We start from the raw sequence: 19,700 nt of genomic DNA, 5'->3' as shown, positions 1-19,700 counted from the left end.
CAATTTCTGTGTTCTTGAATAGGGCTTTAAGGGTTTCTTGGTATAAGCCATCTATTGCTGGGTAAAAATGCGTTTTTATGCTTTGCGTAGATCAGGACTATAGTTTGATAGTGAGGGTCTCTGGTTTAGGACCTTAGGTTGACGAAAGATTCAACATTTAAGCTAGGTGAAAAGACCAAAAAAAAAATTCCCGCCCTTCAGGAGTCGAAAAAGTTCTTCTCAGAAAACATTTTTCTTTCCTTTTTGTTTCTATCCGTCTTTTAAACTACCCACGTTGAAGTTAGTGTAGGACTAGGATGCTGCTGGTTATTTAGGCACGAGCAACGTTATCCCGACTTTTCCCACTACTTCGCAGATTGTGTCTTATCTCCTCCATTGTCTGTTTGCAGTTCATATGCAAGACCCTTGGGGGGGGAGAAAGACCTATCGAAGACGAACTCTTGGCACAACTGCTCGAGGGCGAAGAAAATCCATCCACGCTGATTCCAAAAATTCCATTTTCACGTCCTAACCCAAATCCTCCACCAGCTCCTACTCAGAAAATGGCCAGAACAAAAACCAAGGCCAGAAAAAGACACAACCCTTACTCTCCAAGTCAGCCTCCTGCTGATGCTCCCTCGACCAGTGGTCGAGGTGAATTCCCTCCTGAAAACCGAAGTCCAGAGGCGTGCCCATCCTCATCATGCCGACCAGCCGGCCGTCGAGTGGCATGCGATACCCCCAAGTACGGTGACAATTCGCATGATCAACAACTATTTAAATAAGTACAATCTGACGGGGATAACATTAGTCAAACCTTCCATCGACCAGCGAGCCAACCTGCCAGGGGGGGCTTATAGTGCCTGGTCGAGATACCACATCGAGGCGGATGCTACCCTGCCTCTTCATGCATTTTTCCAAGGGGTGGTAAACTACTTTAGGGTAGCCCCTTTTCAAATTACCCCGAACGGGTATAAGATGCTGACCGCGCTCTATATCCTTTATAAACTTAAGAAATGGCCAGCTCCTTCTCCTCACGAGGTCAATTATCTGTTTGATCTCAAGTCCAACCCCAACCAAGATGGTACGGGGTTTTTCCACTTTTTCCACCAGGAGACCGGACGCACCTTTCTGTCCGACACCACTCACATCTCTAACGTGGGGAAGTATCATCATGAGTACTTCCTTACGCCTGACATTGCCGCGGATAATCTGGCCTTCACTAGAGGAGATAAGGAAAATAACGATCCTTGAAACAGTAGTTCCTGCGCTTTAAATCTTTCTTGTCGTAATACTCCACTGTTCCATTGTGTTCCAGTTCCATGGTTACGCCCGACCCCCACTCCAGGAATGGAGTCGAGGGCAGCACTCTTAGCCAGTATGCCAAATGCTGCTAAGAGCGTAAAAACTTGATCAATGAGGCTAACCTTAGGTTGGCTGGCCTTAAGGGTTCCCAACCTGCGACCAGTGAACCCGCGACAGGTGGTGCTCACGCTGATGTAGGAGCTGAGCAGGGACCCGAGCAGCAACCTCAGGCGCCTCCTAGAAGGAGGCCAACTGGGGTTACAATTAGGGAACCTGCTGTTCCCCATCGAGCAGCAGAACCTTCGGCCCCCAAGGGCAAGGGGAAACAAAAGGTTGTTGAGCCTACCAAACAGTCTGACGACTCGTTAGAAGTAAACGGTATATCATTCTCGTTTTTGAATAATCTGCCAATTCCTTCCCATCTATTTTATGGGGACGGAAACTTTATTAACGCCCCTTCTTTAAACTCAGATTTCTTCTAGGAACTTGGTAGTTTAGTAGATAATGTTACGACCAGTAGGTGTAGCTCGGGTATTTTACTTGTAATCCTTTCACTCTGATATTTTCTCCTCGTGATCCTTTAATCTAACTATTCAAATTGTTTTCCTTTGTGCAGGTATGGACTCTGATGACTTCTTCGAGCACTACCAAACCGCTGCTGCTGCCTCTGTCCCGAAGGATAGCAAAAGGGCTCGAGGGGAAAGCAGTAAGGCCCCCTCAAAGAAGGCTCGAACAGAGGACACTCCCGGCGCTGGCCCCTCTAAAGAGAACACGACACCTCCGCCTCCCACCGAAAAATCGTCGCCTGCTCCTGCGAATCCACAACCCTCTTCTAGGGCTGCTGGTAGAGAGACTCTGGACAATGCCTCCGAAGGCTCCCTGTCCAACCTCGTGGTTGGGTCGGCCAGGGAAAGAATCTACACGCTCTCCAAGCACAGGCGCAGCCAGACCACCATCAATGAAATCGCCTCAATGACGGCCGACCAGATCATCAACCGAGGGTTGAACGAAATAGTCAGCGTAAGCTAATTTTTGTTGTTTCATCCTTTATTCCGACTTTTATTCCTTACTTTTTTGTTTTTTGTTCAGGGACTGCTGGCTGGCGCTGCATTGGGGCGCTGGTTTCTCGCGAGCAGAACTTTGACTCCAGGCTTGCTCAGTCCAAGCAAGCACTTGAGGATGAGAAGAAAAAGCTGCTCGAAGAGAACAAGGAGTTGGCTAAGCTGAACGAGCAACTATGCGAGGACCAAGCCGCTCTCACCCAAGAGCTTCAGGAAAGTCAAGCGGCCCGAAATAAAGCCATCGTCGAGCGGCACAAATGGAAGGAGAACTGCACACTCAACACCCAAGAGTGTAAACAGCTCACACTCGATCTGACCGCCAGTAGGGATGAGGTAAAGAAGCTTGAGGAACGGGTGCGTGAGCTCGAGGAGGATAGAGTTAAAACTCTGAAGAAGTACAAGGAAGCCACCTTCCTCTGCTTCTATGACTTCTGGAAGCACAATCGGGAGGCAGACATTAGCTATCTCTCCGAGCGGTTGCAAAGGATGCTGATGGTGCAGTGTGCTAGTCGGCTGGAGGCAGAAGAGAAAGCCAAGGCCCAAACTCCTGCTGCTAATGCTGTGGCTGACCAGAATGCTCCTAATCCAGAAGACCCTCCTGCCCCCCAGCAAAATTAATATTTATATTTTTTTTTCAGCTTTTATGGCCCACGGGTCTTTTTGTAAAGACAATCTTTTTTCTTTTATTGCTGCGAGGGTAGCTCTTTTGCTTATGCTTGAACAATTACATCCGAGCAGTACTGCTCGTGGTGTAAAGGTTTTTCTTCCTTTTAATTTCATACTTACATCCGAGCACTAATGCTCGCGGTGTAAACGTTTGCCTCTGATATTATAATCTTTTATTATAATACCTGTTCGCATGACCGAACTTAGCATAGTACTTTGGTTTGCTTTTTTCAAAATATTTTTGAAAAATGCTCTAAGTACCGAAGCATGCTTTCACTTATTCTGTTCATATGTTTACGTACCTCATGGTGGTACGCTTTGCTATCGATGTACCTTATATGCCCCCCAAGTGATCGAGGAGCTTTAGGTCCTTGGTCACTTGCCTTGACCACGACCTGTGCGAACATTACTGCTCGTTGCAAAATTTTAACACTTGTAATACATCAAAACAACACACGTAATGAACAAATACTTGTAAAAATAAATTTACAAAAGTTGGCAAGAATGACTGGCTGCGCACAGTCCCTTATAATCTCATTTTAAAAATGGACTAAACATGTCTTTACGAGTGATCTTAAAAAAGATCGTACATTATAAGTGATTAGCCATACAACGTGGCTAACCCTTTTTGCAAAACTTGTAAAAAGTAGAATTTAATACAAGCCAGTCCTTTAAAAAGGATTGTTTACTGATAATACTTGCGAAGGTGTTCTCCATTCCAGTAGCGTGGAACGAGATCTCCGTTTAGGTGTGGAAGTTTATAGGTGCCTGGGTGAAGGACTTCTTCAATCTGGTAAGGTCCTTCCCAATTTGGTCCGAGTACTCCAGCAGTGGGGTTGCGGGTATTCAAGAAAACTCGTCGTAGCACTAAGTCACCGACGTTGAATTTCCTTTCTTTTACTTTTGAGTTAAAGTACAGGGTGACCTTTTGCTGGTATGCAGCAACTCGGAGTTGGGCTTTTTCCCGTATCTCGTCAATTGAGTCTAAGGACTCCATCATCAGTTGGCTGTTCTGGTCCTGGTCGTATGTTATGCGTCGATGTGAGGGGGGATCTAACTCGACAGGTAACATAGCCTCATATCCGTAGGCTAAGGAAAATGGGGTGTGACCTGTCGCTGTTCGATGAGAAGTTCTATACAACCAGAGGACCTCAGGCAGCTGCTCTGGCCATGCTCCTTTAGCGTCTTCAAGCCTCTTTTTCAAAGTGTCTTTAAGATTTTTATTCATGGTCTCGACCTGCCCGTTTGCTTGTGGATGCGCAACCGAAGAAAAACTTTTGATAATCCCATGCCTTTCGCAGAAGTCGGTGAATAAGTCGCTGTCAAATTGGGTTCCGTTGTCTGAAACAATCTTTTGGGGCAAACCATACTGGCAAACAATGTTCTTGATGACGAAGTCAAGAACTTTCTTGGTAGTTATGGTAGCGAGTGGTTCAGCTTCGGCCCATTTGGTGAAGTAGTCAACTGCCACAACTGCGTATTTCACTCCACCCTTTCTCGTTGGCAGGGATCCAATCAAATCTATCCCCCATACCGTAAAAGGCCATGGACTCTGCATCTGTTTCAACTCGTTTGGAGCTGCTCGTGGAATTTTGGAGAACCTTTGACATTTATCACATCTTCGTACAAACTCCATTGAATCCTCGCTCATAGTTGGCCAAAAGTAGCCTTGCCTTAGAATCTTTTTTGCCAAACTCTGCCCCCTAGCGTGATCTCCACAGAAGCCTTCATGCACCTCTTTCATTAGTTCCTTAGCTTTTTCTGGTGTAACGCACCTGAGCAGTGGCATGGAATATCCTCTTCGGTACATAACACCATCGACCAGTATGTACCTAGCGGCTTGCCTTTGCAGAGTTCTGGCCTTGTTTCTATCTGTTGGTAGTATACCTTTTGTCAGATACTCCAAGTAAGGCGCCATCCATGTATCCTCCATTCGAATTTCCATACTGGCTTCAATTGCTCGTATGCTTGGCTCACTCAATCTTTCTACTGGCACAATGTTCAAGGTGTCAGCATCTTTTGCGCTCGCGAGTTTGGCTAAGGCGTCTGCGTTTGAATTCTGATCCCGCGGTATTTTTTGGAGGGTATACTTCGTAAATTGGGCTAGCAGGTCTTTGGTTTTATTTAAGCAGGCCACCATTTTTAGGCCTCGTGCTTGATATTCCCCTAGAACTTGATTCACTACCAGCTGTGAATCACTGTAAATATCAAGCGTCTTTATGCTCATGTGTTTTGCCATTCTTAACCCAGCAAGGAGTGCTTCGTATTCGACTTCATTATTTGACGCGGTGAAGTCGAACCTAATGGCGCAGTGAAATCGACGCGTTGGACGACCCGTCCGTGAATAACTTCCACGAAGGAGCTTTCTCTTGAGGCTCAGGCGCACTAGGCCGTTCGCACTGCTCACTGTCTGGGAGTTCGGTGAACTCTGCAATAAGATCAGCCAAGACTTGTCCTTTTACTGCTGCTCGCGGTGAATACGTTATATCGAACTGCCCTAGTTCGATTGCCCATTTTAATAAGCGTCCAGCCACCTCTGGTTTCTGGAGGACTTGCCGAAGGGGCTGGTCGGTTAAAACTGTGATAGGATGGGCTTGGAAGTAAGGGCGCAGTTTCCTTGAGGCCAGGATTAAGCAGTATGCCAACCTTTCGATGGGTGGGTATCTTAGTTCTGCCCCGATCAGCCTTTTGCTCACATAATAAACAGCTTTTTGTACGCCTTCTTCCTCTCGTACTAGTACCGCACTAGCAGCAACTTCAGTGATCGCCAGGTAAATGAACAAATTTTCTCCTTCGATTGGCTTTGATAAAATGGGAGGCTGTGCCATGTGGGCTTTCAAGGCCTGGAAAGCTTGCTCACAGTTTCCTGTCCATTCAAACTTCTTATTGCCCCTAAGTAGATTGAAGAAAGGGACGCATTTGTCTGTTGACTTCAAAATAAATCTACTTAGGGCTGCAATTCTCTCGGTTAAACTTTGTGCATCTTTGATCTTTTCTGGCGATTTCATGTCGATCAGGGCTTTTATTTTGTCGGGGTTGGCCTCGATTCCTCTTGAATTTACAATGAACCCCAAAAACTTCTCTGATCCAACTCCGAAGGAACATTTGAGGGGATTTAACTTCATCTGGTATTCGCTCAATACATCAAAGCATTCTTGTAAATCCTTCACATGCCCTTCTGCCTTTTTAGACTTTACCAGCATGTCGTCCACGTATACCTCCATGTTTACTCCGATCAGCTCTTTAAACATGTTGTTAACTAACCGCTGGTAAGTCGCACCTGCGTTTTTCAGTCCGAAGGGCATTACTTTATAGCAGTATAAGCCTGTATCAGTCTGAAAGCTGGTGTGATCCTCGTCAAGGGGGTGCATGCTAATCTGGTTGTAGCCCGAATATGCATCCATGAAGGAGAGGATCTCGTGTCCTGCAGTAGCATCGACCAACTGGTCGATTCTTGGGAGTGGGAAGCAGTCCTTTGGGCAGGCTTTATTGAGGTCTGTAAAATCCACACAGGTTCTCCATTTGCCGTCAGGCTTGGGAACCAGCACTGGATTGGAGACCCACGATGGATAAAACGCTACCCTGATGAACTCATTCTCCTTTAATCTTTCGACTTCTTCTTTTAAGGCTCTCGACCGATCTTTATCGAGCAGCCTTCTTTTTTGCTGCACGGGTGGAAAAGTCTTGTCTATATTCAGGACATGGCTGATAACTGCAGGGTCTATCCCAGCCATGTCTTTGTGCGACCAGGCAAAGACTTCCTGGTTCCTTCGCAAAAATTCCACCAGTGCATTCTTCGTAGTTGGTTCTAGGTTTTTCCCGACCTTCATGACTCTGGTCGGGTCTTTTTCTTCGAGTTGGACCTCTTCCAGGTCCTCGATGGGTCCAACGTTCTCTTCAAAATCCCAAAGCGAGGATCTAGATCTCTATCCTCACTTTGGGCAACACCCTATTTGGTGACTTCATCACCGGATTGGGCTTGTGTATCAATTTCCATCTGCAACCTATCTGAGGTAGTGCTCTTTGATGTTCCCTTTTTCGCCTTCGTCATTGAGGCATTATAGCACTCTCTGGCCTCCCTCTGGTTTCCCAACACGCGTCCTACCCCTGCGTCTGTCGGGAATTTCATGGCCAAGTGCCACACGGAGGTGACGGCCCGTAGATCAACCAGTATGGGCCTCCCAATGACGGCATTGTACGCCGAAGGACAATCGACTACTATAAAAGTAGCAAGTAATGTCCTGGTAGCAGGCATTGTACCTGTCGTCACTAGTAGTCTGATTGATCCGGCGGGGGTGAGTCCCTCACCAGAGAAGCCGTATATTGTTTGGTTGCAGGGCTCAAGGTCCTTAACGGACAACTTCATGCGTTCCAGTGAAGACTTATACAGGATATTCACCGAACTTCCTATGTCGACCAGCACTCTCTTCACCATCATGTTGGCCATTTGGATATCCACGACCAGCGGATCGGAATGTGGGAACCGGACATGTTGGGCATCACTATCAGAGAAGGTTATCTCACCCTCTTCTGATCGAGCCTTTTTTGGCGCGCGGTCCTCCACAGTCATCATCTCGATGTCCTGGTCGTGGCGCAGAGTCCGAGCGTATCGTTCTCTGGCCTTTCCGCTATTTCCCGCGAGGTGCGGACCTCCACAAATGGTTAACAGTGTGCCAGTCACGGGGGCAGGCTGCAAAGGTGGCGAGCGTTGGCATGCGGGCGCTTGCTCGTTGCCACCTGGAGCTTCTCATTGGGAATTTCCCGAGGCCCGTACGTATCTTATCAAGTGTCCTTGTCTAATAAGGAACTCGATTTCATCCTTCAGCTGGTTGCATTCGTTGGAGTCATGTCCGTAGTCGTTATGATAACGACAGAACTTGGTAGTGTCTCTTTTTGAAATATCCTTTCGAATGGGGGCAGGCTTCTTATAAGGCACACTGGAACTCGTGGCCTGATAAACCTCTCCCCGAGACTCAACAAGGGCAGTGTAATTAGTGAACCGAGGTTCATAACGATTACCCTTGGCTCGTTTATTGTCAGAGGTGGAAGGCTCATTGTGTGGCCGTTTTCCACCATTCTTGCCATTGCTGTTACCATTCTCATTGCCTTTGCCGTTGCCATTAGGTTTGGACCCATTGGCGGCTTTGGCGGGCTCGGCTGCTTTCTTATCCTTGCCTGAAGGCTTTCCATCATCGGCAATGGCATCTTCGAGCTTGATCTAACGATCAGCCCGGTCCAAGAATTCTTGGTTAGTTCTAACCCCATCTTTGCGGAGGCTCTTCCAGAGGAGGGAGCGACGCCTAACCCCTGCGGTTATGGCCATCATTTTGCCTTCGTCCCCCACTGTTTTCGCTCCAGCTGCTGCTCGCATAAAGCGCTGGATGTAGTCCTTCAGCGATTCTCCATCCTGCTAGCGAATTTCAACCAGCTGGTTTGCCTCGGTCGGATACACACGACCTGCGTAGAACTGTCCGTAAAACTCCCTTACGAACATCTCCCAGGAAACTATGCTTGCAGGAGGGAACTTAAAAAACCACTCCTGTGCAGCATCAGAAAGTGTTGCAGGGAAGATCCTGCACCGAGCATCTTCAGACACTTTCTGAATGTCCATCTGTATCTCAAACTTATTGACGTGAGATACCGGGTCACCGTACCCATCAAAGTTTGGAAGCGTAGGCATTTTAAACTTGCTAGGAGTCTCTGCCATAGCTATCCTCTGGACGAAAGGAGTGCCTTTTCTCCTGTCGTGGTCGATGTAAGATGTTCTTCCCCCGACCAACTGTTGCATCGCCTGGTTGAGGGCATCTATCTGGGCCTGCACAACGATAGGAATTGATGTGGCCTCTGTTGCTAGGGGGATGTTCTCGCCATGCCGCTCGCAGCAATCGTTGAGCACATCTCTCAAGTCCTCGTCTCTTCTCCGCTGCTCGCTAGCTCCGAGCCGGTTGAAGACGTTATTCTGCCTGGATTGCCCCCCAGCGTCCCGTCTGCCGGGTTGGTCATCCTAAGGTGGCTGATTCCTGTTTCCACCTCTTTCGTCATTCCTCCGACCGACATTTCCTCTGTCGGAATCGGCTTCATCATAACCATTGCCATCTCTGAATCGCGATTGGCTATGACGGGATCGACTGTTTCCTCGATTTCCTTCTCGGGCTGAAACGTCCCGAGCGTTAGAGGGTGGCCTGCGTTGGTCGTTAGGTACCCGTGCATTATCATGCCGTGGGGGACCTCGGACCGCAGAGCCCAACTCTGAGTTCCTCCTATTACAAGGAGGATGCTTACCTCTGTTCGGAAGGTTCAGCTCATCGCCCCTATGGCATCTAGGACTGCGAGGCTGATTCTCGGTCCTATTCTGCCTCTGATGCAGGGGATTACTGCAACAAGCTTGGGATGGAGGCTGTGTCTCAGGGTCCAGTGGGACATCGTCATGAGGCACCTGAGGCTGCTCGAGCCTTTGTGGGCTCGAGGGTTGGATAGGTGGGCTAGGATTGGGACCCCTGTGCGGTGGCCCATTCGTAGGTTGATCAGGCTACGAGGCAGGTGCAGCCTGATTCCTGGCTAATTGCAAGGCTGCTTCAAGGGCTGCCATGGCTTCGCTCTGGCGACAGTCCATCTCCACCTGCCTCTCGCTTAACTCCACGCGCTACCGTTCAATCTCTTGCTGCTGCCGCGCCATGATTTCGACAGCACTTTCTTGACTGGCCCTCAGATTGGCAAACTCTTCATGCAACGCCCCCAGAGTGCTTTTTAACGTCACGTCATCCATTTCTTCCTCCTCAAAATCCAAATGTGCCTCATCCTCATCCACGCTTGCAGGAGGAGGAGGAGGCGGGTTTGATGGTGCAGCGGCGGCCGCCTGTCTAGTTTTCATTGCAGCTTTCGCCATTGGTTTTCTCAACGGTGATATATTAAGCTCTCAACGAAAGCACCAGAATGTTGACCCTGATTTTGGGCAACTGACACAGAGTCAAAATACGCTTGACGTGGATGAATGCGTTGAAAAGAACGTAATGACGAAAATAATAAGAACACGGTATTTTATAGTGGTTCGGCCCCAGGATCTGGTAATAACCTACGTCCACTTAGATTGTTATTGATGTGAGATCCAAAGGAGTGATCAAAGAACTAGGGTTCAATGAGTTTCACACACCTCTGAAGAACAATACAATATGATTGATGTGATCACTCTAATATCAAGCGATTTTTAAGTCAGAAAAGAAAAAAAAAAAGGATATGCTTCCCTGAGCCCTCTTCTTCTATTTATAAGCTCAGGGAAGATTTACATTGATTTGTTACAAATATTATTTCCTAAATAATCGGATACTCAGGAAATCATGGGAGAGAATTTCGGATTCCATCATAACTGCCAAAGATTTCCTCCGCGTCTTACATGCATACGACCATACTGGTTGTATGAAAAGACCGATCGCATAATGCCGAATGTCTTCCTGGTCGATAGTCGAACACAGGTTTTGCCAAGTGTCAGCCACGTGCAATTAATTCTTGCCATGTCATTCACTTCTGATTTTTGGGATAACAGACTGCTCTATACATTTTCTACCACTTCCAGGGCTAGAATCTACCTACTCCTCACGAGGTACACTATTTGTTCAATTTTAGGACTAACCCTAGCCACAAGAATATAGGTTTTTTCCACCTCTTTCATAGGCAAAAAGGGGTTAAGTACCTTCATGGTATTACTCATAAATCAAATCTTGGAAAATATTACACAGAATACTTTCTTACTTCAGATATTAGGGCCAACAACTTGGCTTTTACGCATGCAGGCCCTTTTCATCAACCTTTACCGACTAGGGAAATGTATTTCCGAGCAGAAGAACTAGCTAACATGCCCACAAAAGAGAAAGATGTCAAGGAGTTGGTCAACTTGGAAAACCTTCAATTGGTGGGGTTGTTACCAAACAATCAAAACTTCATAGAAGGCGGTACTACTGAAGAAGCAAACACAACGACCAGTCAAATGCTGATACTGAAGTAGTGACTGACCAGTTCTCTCCTGAACCATCTCCCCAGTCACGCCGACCAGGTGATCTTATTATTAGGGAACCTCTTTCTGAAGATCCTCGTAGACATGCCTTTCCTACCAGGCTTGGGAAAGGAAAAAACATTGAACTCCTTAGAGAAGACAACCTTCTCAATGAAATTCTGAACTCAGGTTTTTCTTCTAATAGTAATCATAGTTTGTGTGAGATCTGTAAAGTCATGTGTTCATAGTAAAATTTTCATTTACTTATATTTATCTCTCATTTCCACTGACCAGTTTTGCACTTCACATTTTTGCAGATCCAGACATGTTTAAGCAATTTAACACTTCCTCTCCCCAAAAGAGGAAACTTGGTGAAGGTAGTAGCTCAAACCCTCCGAGCAAGGTTGCGAAGATTGTATCGACCAGCCAGGGGAGAACATCTAATCAGCCTATCGCTATCCCACGATTGACTCCTCCATCCATTTCTCCTTCTGCTAGCTTAACAACTACCCGACCGGCTGACTTAACTGAGCCCCTTCACATTGCTGGTGAGTACGACAAAGAGTTACTAGTCCATACTCTTCACCACTCACTGACTACTCAGACCTTTGAGACTCTACCCCAACAAAGCGTTGAAGTTTTCCTTCGCAAAGGCCTTGCTCAAATTATGAGTGTGCATCTTATCAGAAACACTCACTTTCTTATGGATTTTTCTTATTCTGAATACTTTTCCGGTTATTTACTCTAGGGACTCATCACTGTTAGTCATGCTCAACGCCGAGCAGTCGACTATAAGGAGCTGGTCAAGGTCTTGAATGATCAATTGGTGGAAGCCCAAGAAAAGATTGAAACTCTGACTAAATCTGAGAAAGATCTCCAAGAAAAGACTGAGGAGGCAGAGAAAATAATTGTCGCTCGGAACAAATCTCTGAGGGAGTTGGCTGATGAAAATAACAAGCAGATCCAGGCCAACAAGTCATTGACTGACCAGCTAGAGAAAATGACTCATGAGAATGAAGAGTTGAAACAAGACAAGGAAGTTGATCTGGCTCACTATGAAGAGATCTGCTTCAATTGCTTCTATTAGATATGGAAGCTAAACAAGCCTCTCAACCTTGACTTTCTCTCCGAAGAGGCAAGGGCAGAAGAGCTTGCCAAATGTGAAACTAAGGTCGTTGAGGAGGCGACCCTTCCAGCTGGAGCTATGCCTGCCTCTCATTCTCTATCATTCCGACCAGAGGAGGTTCCGGATGTTGACGACAGTGTTGACTAGCCAGGGACCAGTTTACCCGACTATTAAACATGCTATTAAACCAGAGGGGCTTCCTACCCGACCACGTAGTTTCCTACTCGACCAGTGATGCATGCTCAGCAGACCAGGGAAGTTGTATCTGCTTTCCCGACTAGGTAAAATTTGCACCTGACCAGCAAAAGTTTGTACCTGGCCAATAGTTAACTCTTTTTTCTTATACTTTTGTGAAGACAATTGCTGTTTAGCAGCTTTGATATTTCTCTCGTACGACCGAGCTGCTGGCATTTATACTTTACTTTTCTTTGCTAACTTGAAATATTCTAAGTCATTTTAGACTTAAAACATTATAAGTTTTTTGTGAATAGTAAAGTCACTCTGATGTATGCCTTATATTTTCGCATGAGTACTTAGTTTTCTAACTTAGAAATTCTAGATATTTCATAAGTCCCTACTAAGTATACTTTCTCACACTCTTATTGCTCTAACATTTATGAGCATAATGTTTATTGTCACACAAATATTTGTTTTTAACTTAAAATTTTGAAAAATTCCAAGTTACTTAAGCTTTGTCAAACAAGTTAGCTTAATGGCCTTTTTTGACTTCAAAAATTTACAAGTCAGCCTAAAAAAAAATATCTCAACTCGCGCTCTTATTGCATGTGTTGAATTATATACCAGTATACCCCATGTGCTCCCCAAGTGATCGAGGGTTGAAAGATCCTTGGTTACTTGCTACTTGACCGAATCTGTTCGAGCAGTTAATTACTCGTGAAACACATATAATATATGGAAAATATTCAAGCAGTTGACCACTGCTTGAACGTATCGACCAGTTGAACACTGTCCAATTTTACCGACCAATTGACATTGTTCGAATAATTAACACATTCATATTTGTAGCAAGAATCAACCACGTTGCACGTAGTCTCTTTTATTACTCGTAAATTAAAAAACAAAAAGACAAAACGTGTCTAATAACGAGTCTTAAACAACAAAAATTGTTCAAAAATAAATAACTAGTCGGCAAATAACCAACTCATAAACCAAACTTAAATAACAAGTTAAACAACTTGAAATCAAGCTATCACTCTGAAAGCGATATTTAGTGATAATATATCCTCATATGCTCGCCATTCTAGTGGTTCCTGATCAGGCTCCATTCAGCCAATAAAGTTTGTTGTAAGTGTCAGGAGGCAAAACTTTCTTGATCTGATAAAGTCTTTCCCAATTTGGTCCTAGCACTCCACTTACTGGGTTTATGATGAACACCTTTCTCAGGACCAAATCACCGACCTGGAACTTTCGATCTTTCACACTGGAATTGTAGCAAGATAAATTATATACCAGTATACCTATGTGTTCCTAAGTGATCAATGGTTAATTACTCATGAAACACATAGAGTGTATGGATAATTTCTAAGCAGTTGAACATTGCCCAATTACTGTCAATTTGTTCGACCAGGTGAATACCGGCCAATTGAACACTGCCCAGTTTTTACTGACCAATTGAGCACTGCCCAATTTTTACTGACCAGTTGAACACTACCCAGTTTACCGACCAGTTGAACACTACTTGATCTACGGACCAGTTGAACACTGCTCGATTTGACTTTTCAGATGGCTTACTACGCGGGACCTGCTCTCTCCCACTACGTTGCTAGCTAGGATGTAGTGACGGCTTCTCGGCACGGCTCGGGCAGTCTCTTCCTCCTTGTTGGTCATTGCCCTCTTTCTCCTTTGACCGATCAGTGTGATGACTATCAGCCTCATACTGATCATATCCGTCTTTAAACTGTGAAGTTTTCTTATCTCAAGGAGTCCTGGTCTGATTATGCCTAGGTGGCATCTTCTTACCACCTGACTGGTGACTCCCTAATCTAGAAGTTTCTGACTATTGGCTTCTGGAAGGGGTTCTAACATTCTCCCTTTGCGTCGATACAGTCCCGGAGCGGACCCCACATCTCCCCAACCAACGGGATTACGTCTACTTCTGTCTGGCTCCCGAGAATCGGCTCTGCTAGCAGGGGACTTTTGACTAGCGTTATTATTTCTTGCTCCCTGGGCGGCTGCTCGTGCCGCAGTTTGGGCATTGGCTTGGGCCAATGGGGTAGCCACTTCTAGAGAAAGTGTTGCTTCACTATGTCTTCGGTCGACTTCCTCCTATCGTTGTCTGTTCTCTTCGCTTTTGGCCTCCATATCGCGCCTTTGCTGCTCGAATGCAACTTTCTGCCTGGCCATTTCCTTAGCAAAAGACTCCTATCGAGCATTGAGTTACATCATCTCTTCCTGGAAAGCCCCCCATGGCCTCTAGGAGTTGTACGACCTCTGGAGTTGTCTCCTCGAGAAAGACCCTGGGCTCAGTGTCAGGGTTCTCAGGTGCAGGACCTTCTGGTCTAATAGTTTCTTTTGCAGTTGACGTACCAGGCTTCCTGGGCGCCATATTGGTAGGATAGTAGTGGGTTTCTTCTAGTCAAGCTTTCAATGAAAGCACCAAAAATGTTGACTACGATTTTGGCCAATTGCGAGTAGACGCAAAAACGACAATAAACATGGAATAGAAAGTAAATAACACAAGTGATTTTTATAGTTGTTCAGCCCCAATTTGTTGGTAATAGCCCAATCCACTTAGAGTTATGATATATTTAGCATATACTTAAGATCAGATGAACCTTAGTCATCTGAGTTTCTCAAGTATAAGTAGGAAAATACAGTGCTTCTCTCTCTGAACTCCTAGAATGCCCCAAGTAATGGTCCCAAAGTGTAACGACCCAAATTCGCTAATAAGGCTTAAGGGCCTTGATTAGTGTGCCAGGAGGGCAGGTTGGGATTTATGTGTGATTTTATGAATTAAATGCATGATTATGATTTAAAGCATGTTATTTGGCTATTTGTTTAACTGAGATGCATGGCTATGTTTACTAGTATGCATGTAGGCCCGGATCGTGTTAGAAGGGCATAATTGTAATTTTGGCCATGTTGGGCATAACTGTATTGATATGTGATAACTGTATTCTGTGAATTGTACCACATGGGTGTGGTTGTATTATTGTGATGCACGTGCCGAGACGGTTCTAGAGAGCTCGTTAACTCAAGAGTCACAACGGGATTTCTATACCCGGCTCGGGAGGAGCCTAGGGGTACCTCGGGAATTTTATGGTTAAGTTGAGATTTAGTGGGTAATGGTTATTGGAGATTTAGTAACCTGGGTAACCATTAGTTACTGCTGAGAGTAACAAGTTTTAGAAAGAAAATGGTAGAAATGAAATAGAAATGAAAAGACTTAAGTACCCTTGAGGTTTAGGTGGGAAAGGATAGGCAAGGAGAGGCAAAATGGTCATTTGGTTGGGAATTAGATAAATGGCAGCTGGTTTTATGGGGTACACGGTTTGGGGCTTAACCATTTTGGTCTTGATAGTGTTTGAAGAGAAGAGAAAAGAGAGGGAAAAGCTAGGGCATGAGGAAGAAGAAGAAGAAGAAGAGAAGGAGAAGTTGGAGACCTAGGAGATGAAGGAAGCTTAGGGATGGATTCTCCATATGAGGTAAGGAATTTTATACACATTTAAGGCTTGATTATGTTATGGGTTAAGAATTTGAGCATGGGTTAAGTTTGATGTTTGAGTTTTTATTTTTTCTGAAATTGAAATCAAGGATGTGGATTTTGGGGATTTGATTGGGTGTTTAGATGTTTTGGTGATGTTTATGGGTTGTTGGATGGTTTATTTGGAGTCTTGAGTTGGTTTTGGGGCTTGGGTGTGAGTTTGGGTTGATTTGGTAAGGTTTTAGCTCGGAGAAAACGCAGGAGAAAACCCAGAATTCTGGGTCTGCGAAGGCGTGCCGCGACACAGGTTTTTCGTGCCGCGGCAAGGGAGCCTCTGACTGATGGGTGCCGCGGCACAAGGATGTGGTGCCGCGGCACAAGGCTAATTTCAGGGCATCATTTTTAGGCAATTTTAGGCCTTTGCTCCGGGGGTTCGGGGGATGCCTCCGGGGTGTTGTTCAAAGGTTTTAGGGGTCCCGAGAGTGCGGGATTGGTCCCGGAAAGTGGTTTTGGGTTGATTAGTAATGAGGGATGTTTCTTGTGTGTTGTGACTAGGTTCTTTGAGAGGCTCGTGCTAGAGGACCGTGCTCGCGGCTTTAGTGCATCAGGAGGCTCGGAATGCAGGTAAGAAAACTATAACACCCGAGGTTAGGGCATGGCCCCAGATTGTATTATGTGCAAATGTTTAAACTTAAATGAATCATGATGTGTGTGAATGATTATTTCGAATGTACTATATGTGTGATTATGATGAAATGAGCGGCCGTGGGCCGAGTACGGCGTAGGCCGGGGCGGCCGTGGGCCGAGTACGGCGTAAGCCGGGGCGGCCGTGGGCCGAAAGTAACACCTAGCACATGGGATGCTATATTCAGGGTGGGACCCAAGGGATACATGAGTTATCCTCGCGGTGAGAACCGATACCCCAGGCTTCGGTAAGGCTCTGGGGCGGCTTGGCCGTGTTTGCTTAGTCTAATGATTGACTTGTTTATTGTGGATTATCTGTTATGATAAACTGTATACATTGCATATGTTATGTTCTGCATGAGTTTTCTTGCTGGGCTTCGGCTCACGGGTGCTCTGTGTTGCAGGTAAGGGCAATGACTGAGTCAACCAACCATGAGTACGGAGAGCGTGAAGCGACGTGTACATGTTTGGCCTGCCCGACTGCTTTGGTTGGGGGTTTATTCGAAAATGGCTGTAATAATCTATAATTTTATAATTTCTCAAACTGTAACCTTATTTCAAGATGTAATTAGTTTTCAAACCTTATTTTGGGATCCCAACTGTTTAATAATAGAAGTTTTGATGAAACGATGCATTTTCAAAGATTACAGCCTTAACTTTTAATTAGTCACACTTTTGTTTCAAAAACCTCGGTTAGCGAGTTCATTGCACACTGTTTTGTCTTAAAAACTCACTTAGTAACGGCTCTAAGGAAGTAGGGCGTTACAACTTGGTATCAGAGCGAGCCAAGGTTTATTGGTTCTGGAGATCGACCGAACATGTACGCTTGCTGTCAGTGACAAGCTCGACTCAGGGTTGGTTGGTATGAATGATTGACATGTTTGAATATATGTTTGAATGCCCTGTTTGCCTGCTTATTTATATGGAGCATAAGGAATGAGATGACATATGCATGAGATACTGATAGGGCCTGGCCCTTGACTGTTGCATGTTGAGATTAATGTGTGTTGAATAACATTATTATGCATGTGGATGAAAATTGGCATAATGGTTCGCATATTGAGCGTATGTGGTTAGTTTTCTGAATTAAATTCATATGTTATATCTGTTTACTGGCTTGTATGAAGCATGATGAGTGTGGATACACTTAGTGGTGATAGAGATTTGGTAAGCTATATGTATATCATGGTGGACTTGACCTAGTATATGCTTGGGTGTGCATTATACCTGTGGATATTTGGACCTAGTGGTGGTTTGGTTCAGAGTAGGAACCCCAGAGTTCAGGTGTTGGGTCAGTTTTGACAGGTGGAATTGTGTTGTTGGTTCCTAGAAGGGTTTGGGGACCTGATATTGTGTTGAAAAGGGGGTTTTAGATATAAGTTGGAGTTGAAATCTCCAGTTACCTCTGAGTGTAGCAGCAGAGGGTCACTAGTGTGTGGGTAGCTGTGGAGTTGTTAGTTGAGACGGGATAGAAGAGCAGCAGATTTCTCTGGGGAAATAGCTGATTTCGATGTTTTAACAGTAAGGTGGCCAGTGTTGGTCTACTGTGAGGTATGGACAGATAAGGGTATTACATGAAAGGCTTAAAGGGTGTTAACCTCGGGTTTTGAGGAGAGTTCGAGTTGACAAGGAATTTATCAATAGATGAGCAGAGTTAATTCCACCCTTGGTTAAGAGGATGAGAGATCCTGATTAGAGGGTTGTGTTAAACATTGAGGCAGGGAGATGCCTGGATTTGGTACTCGGGCGGAGGTATTGGCTTAATGGGTTGGAAAGAACCTAGTTGATGAATGGTTAGAAGAGATTTTAAAGACATGATTAGAACCGTGGAGACGGGCAAATGTGTGAGTCTGGTTTGGACTGTTAGGGGTAACAACAGCGTAGATCAATGGGTTTGGTGATTTGGATAGTTCATTTCGGAAATTTATACAGATGGATGTATCTGGGATTGGTGGCGACCCATTTAAGGGCATGAGATCTGAAATAGCCTAAGGCATTTGGGCTGCTTTGAGGAAAGAGTTTTTGTCTGCATGTGGATGGCGGAGAGGGCCATATTGTTTGAGGAACTGATGGTTGATGTATAGAGCATGAGTGCTAGATCCGCAAGGGTGGTGCTTCCTTTGATGGAATTAGTGAAGATAGATTCGTGATAATCAAGTTGAAAGAACCCCGGATAATGTTGTGGCTTTTGGATTGCCAAGAAAAAGGGGAAAAGTCTGACTGATAAGACGGTACTTTTGTTGATAGAACGCAGCGAGGTCGGATTCTCGATTGTTGAGATAGAAGGACCCCAGACAGTGCTTGGGCACCTAATTTGAGATTTGAAAGAAGCCTGATTGAAAAGGTAGATATCGAGATGGCGACAGGAACCAGGAGGTTAATTGGTATGCATATGAGGAAGAGGATGCCACCTGAGAGGAGGTCAGGTGAGGGCATGACTTCTACGTAGAATGACTCGAGATGTTGGGATGGATTTCCCATGGTGAGGGAACGGAGAACCAGAGTGCAGCGATACATTCAAAGTTCGAGGCCGAGTCCTCAAGGGTGAGTATGTATCTGACGAGCTTATGCTTTGGTCATGTAGCGAACTGGAAGGATTCGGTGTTGCGAATGCTCCGAGAGGGTGATGGACATAGAGAGGGTGCCTCTATGGTGCCATTCGAGAGGCTGAGGACAGTGATACTTATTGAGAAGGAATTAGAAACTCTGGCAGATGGATTGTTGAGGATGTCATCTGGAGTACGTAAAGGAGACGGAGCTGATCAGTGGGAAAATTATGTGGGTATGCAAAGGAAGATTTAGGGAATACTTCAAGGTCAGACTACGGATAGGATTGGTATAGGGAATGTTGTAAAAGACGGTTTTGGACGACAGAAAGTCTATCGAAGCAATTGAAGGAATCTGAGCCTGGTGTAGCCAGTGTGTTATACTGCGGGGATTGTTGGCATCGTCGGGTTTGAACGAAAAGTACAATGTTGGGTACCAGTGGGGACGATGTCTCCAAGAGTTGATCTACGACCTGGTTATTGCCAGTTGGAAACCAAGGATAGAGACATTTCGGAAAATTTTCTATTCTGCACCGGGTTGGGAGTGAGGAGTTGGTAACAAAGATTCTAGAATGGTTCAAGCTACAGCAGCACAGGTAAGTTCTTTAGGCTGAGAATGCGTGAACGGTATGGGTAAGTCCCTTCAAGCTCACGAGCAGTACATGTGGATTACTCCCAGACG

The 19,700-nt window shown here is 45.4% G+C and overlaps 1 protein-coding gene across 1 annotated transcript; it reads left to right on the top strand.

The window, feature by feature from the left end:
• The first annotated feature begins 1,691 nt into the window (after window positions 1-1,691).
• On the top strand, window positions 1,692-3,074 carry LOC133821531 (uncharacterized). Its single transcript, XM_062253768.1, has 2 exons — window positions 1,692-2,304; window positions 2,374-3,074. Exons 1-2 carry the CDS (start codon window positions 1,903-1,905, stop codon window positions 2,509-2,511), a joined length of 540 nt encoding a protein of 179 aa, XP_062109752.1. The 5' UTR covers window positions 1,692-1,902; the 3' UTR covers window positions 2,512-3,074.
• Window positions 3,075-19,700: the final 16,626 nt, after the last annotated feature.

The sequence above is a fragment of the Humulus lupulus genome, chromosome 3, assembly GCF_963169125.1.
Source record: "Humulus lupulus chromosome 3, drHumLupu1.1, whole genome shotgun sequence".
Classification (NCBI taxonomy): domain Eukaryota; kingdom Viridiplantae; phylum Streptophyta; class Magnoliopsida; order Rosales; family Cannabaceae; genus Humulus; species Humulus lupulus.
Note: the sequence above shows the minus strand (reverse complement) of the source record. Positions and strands in the feature narration are given on the sequence as shown.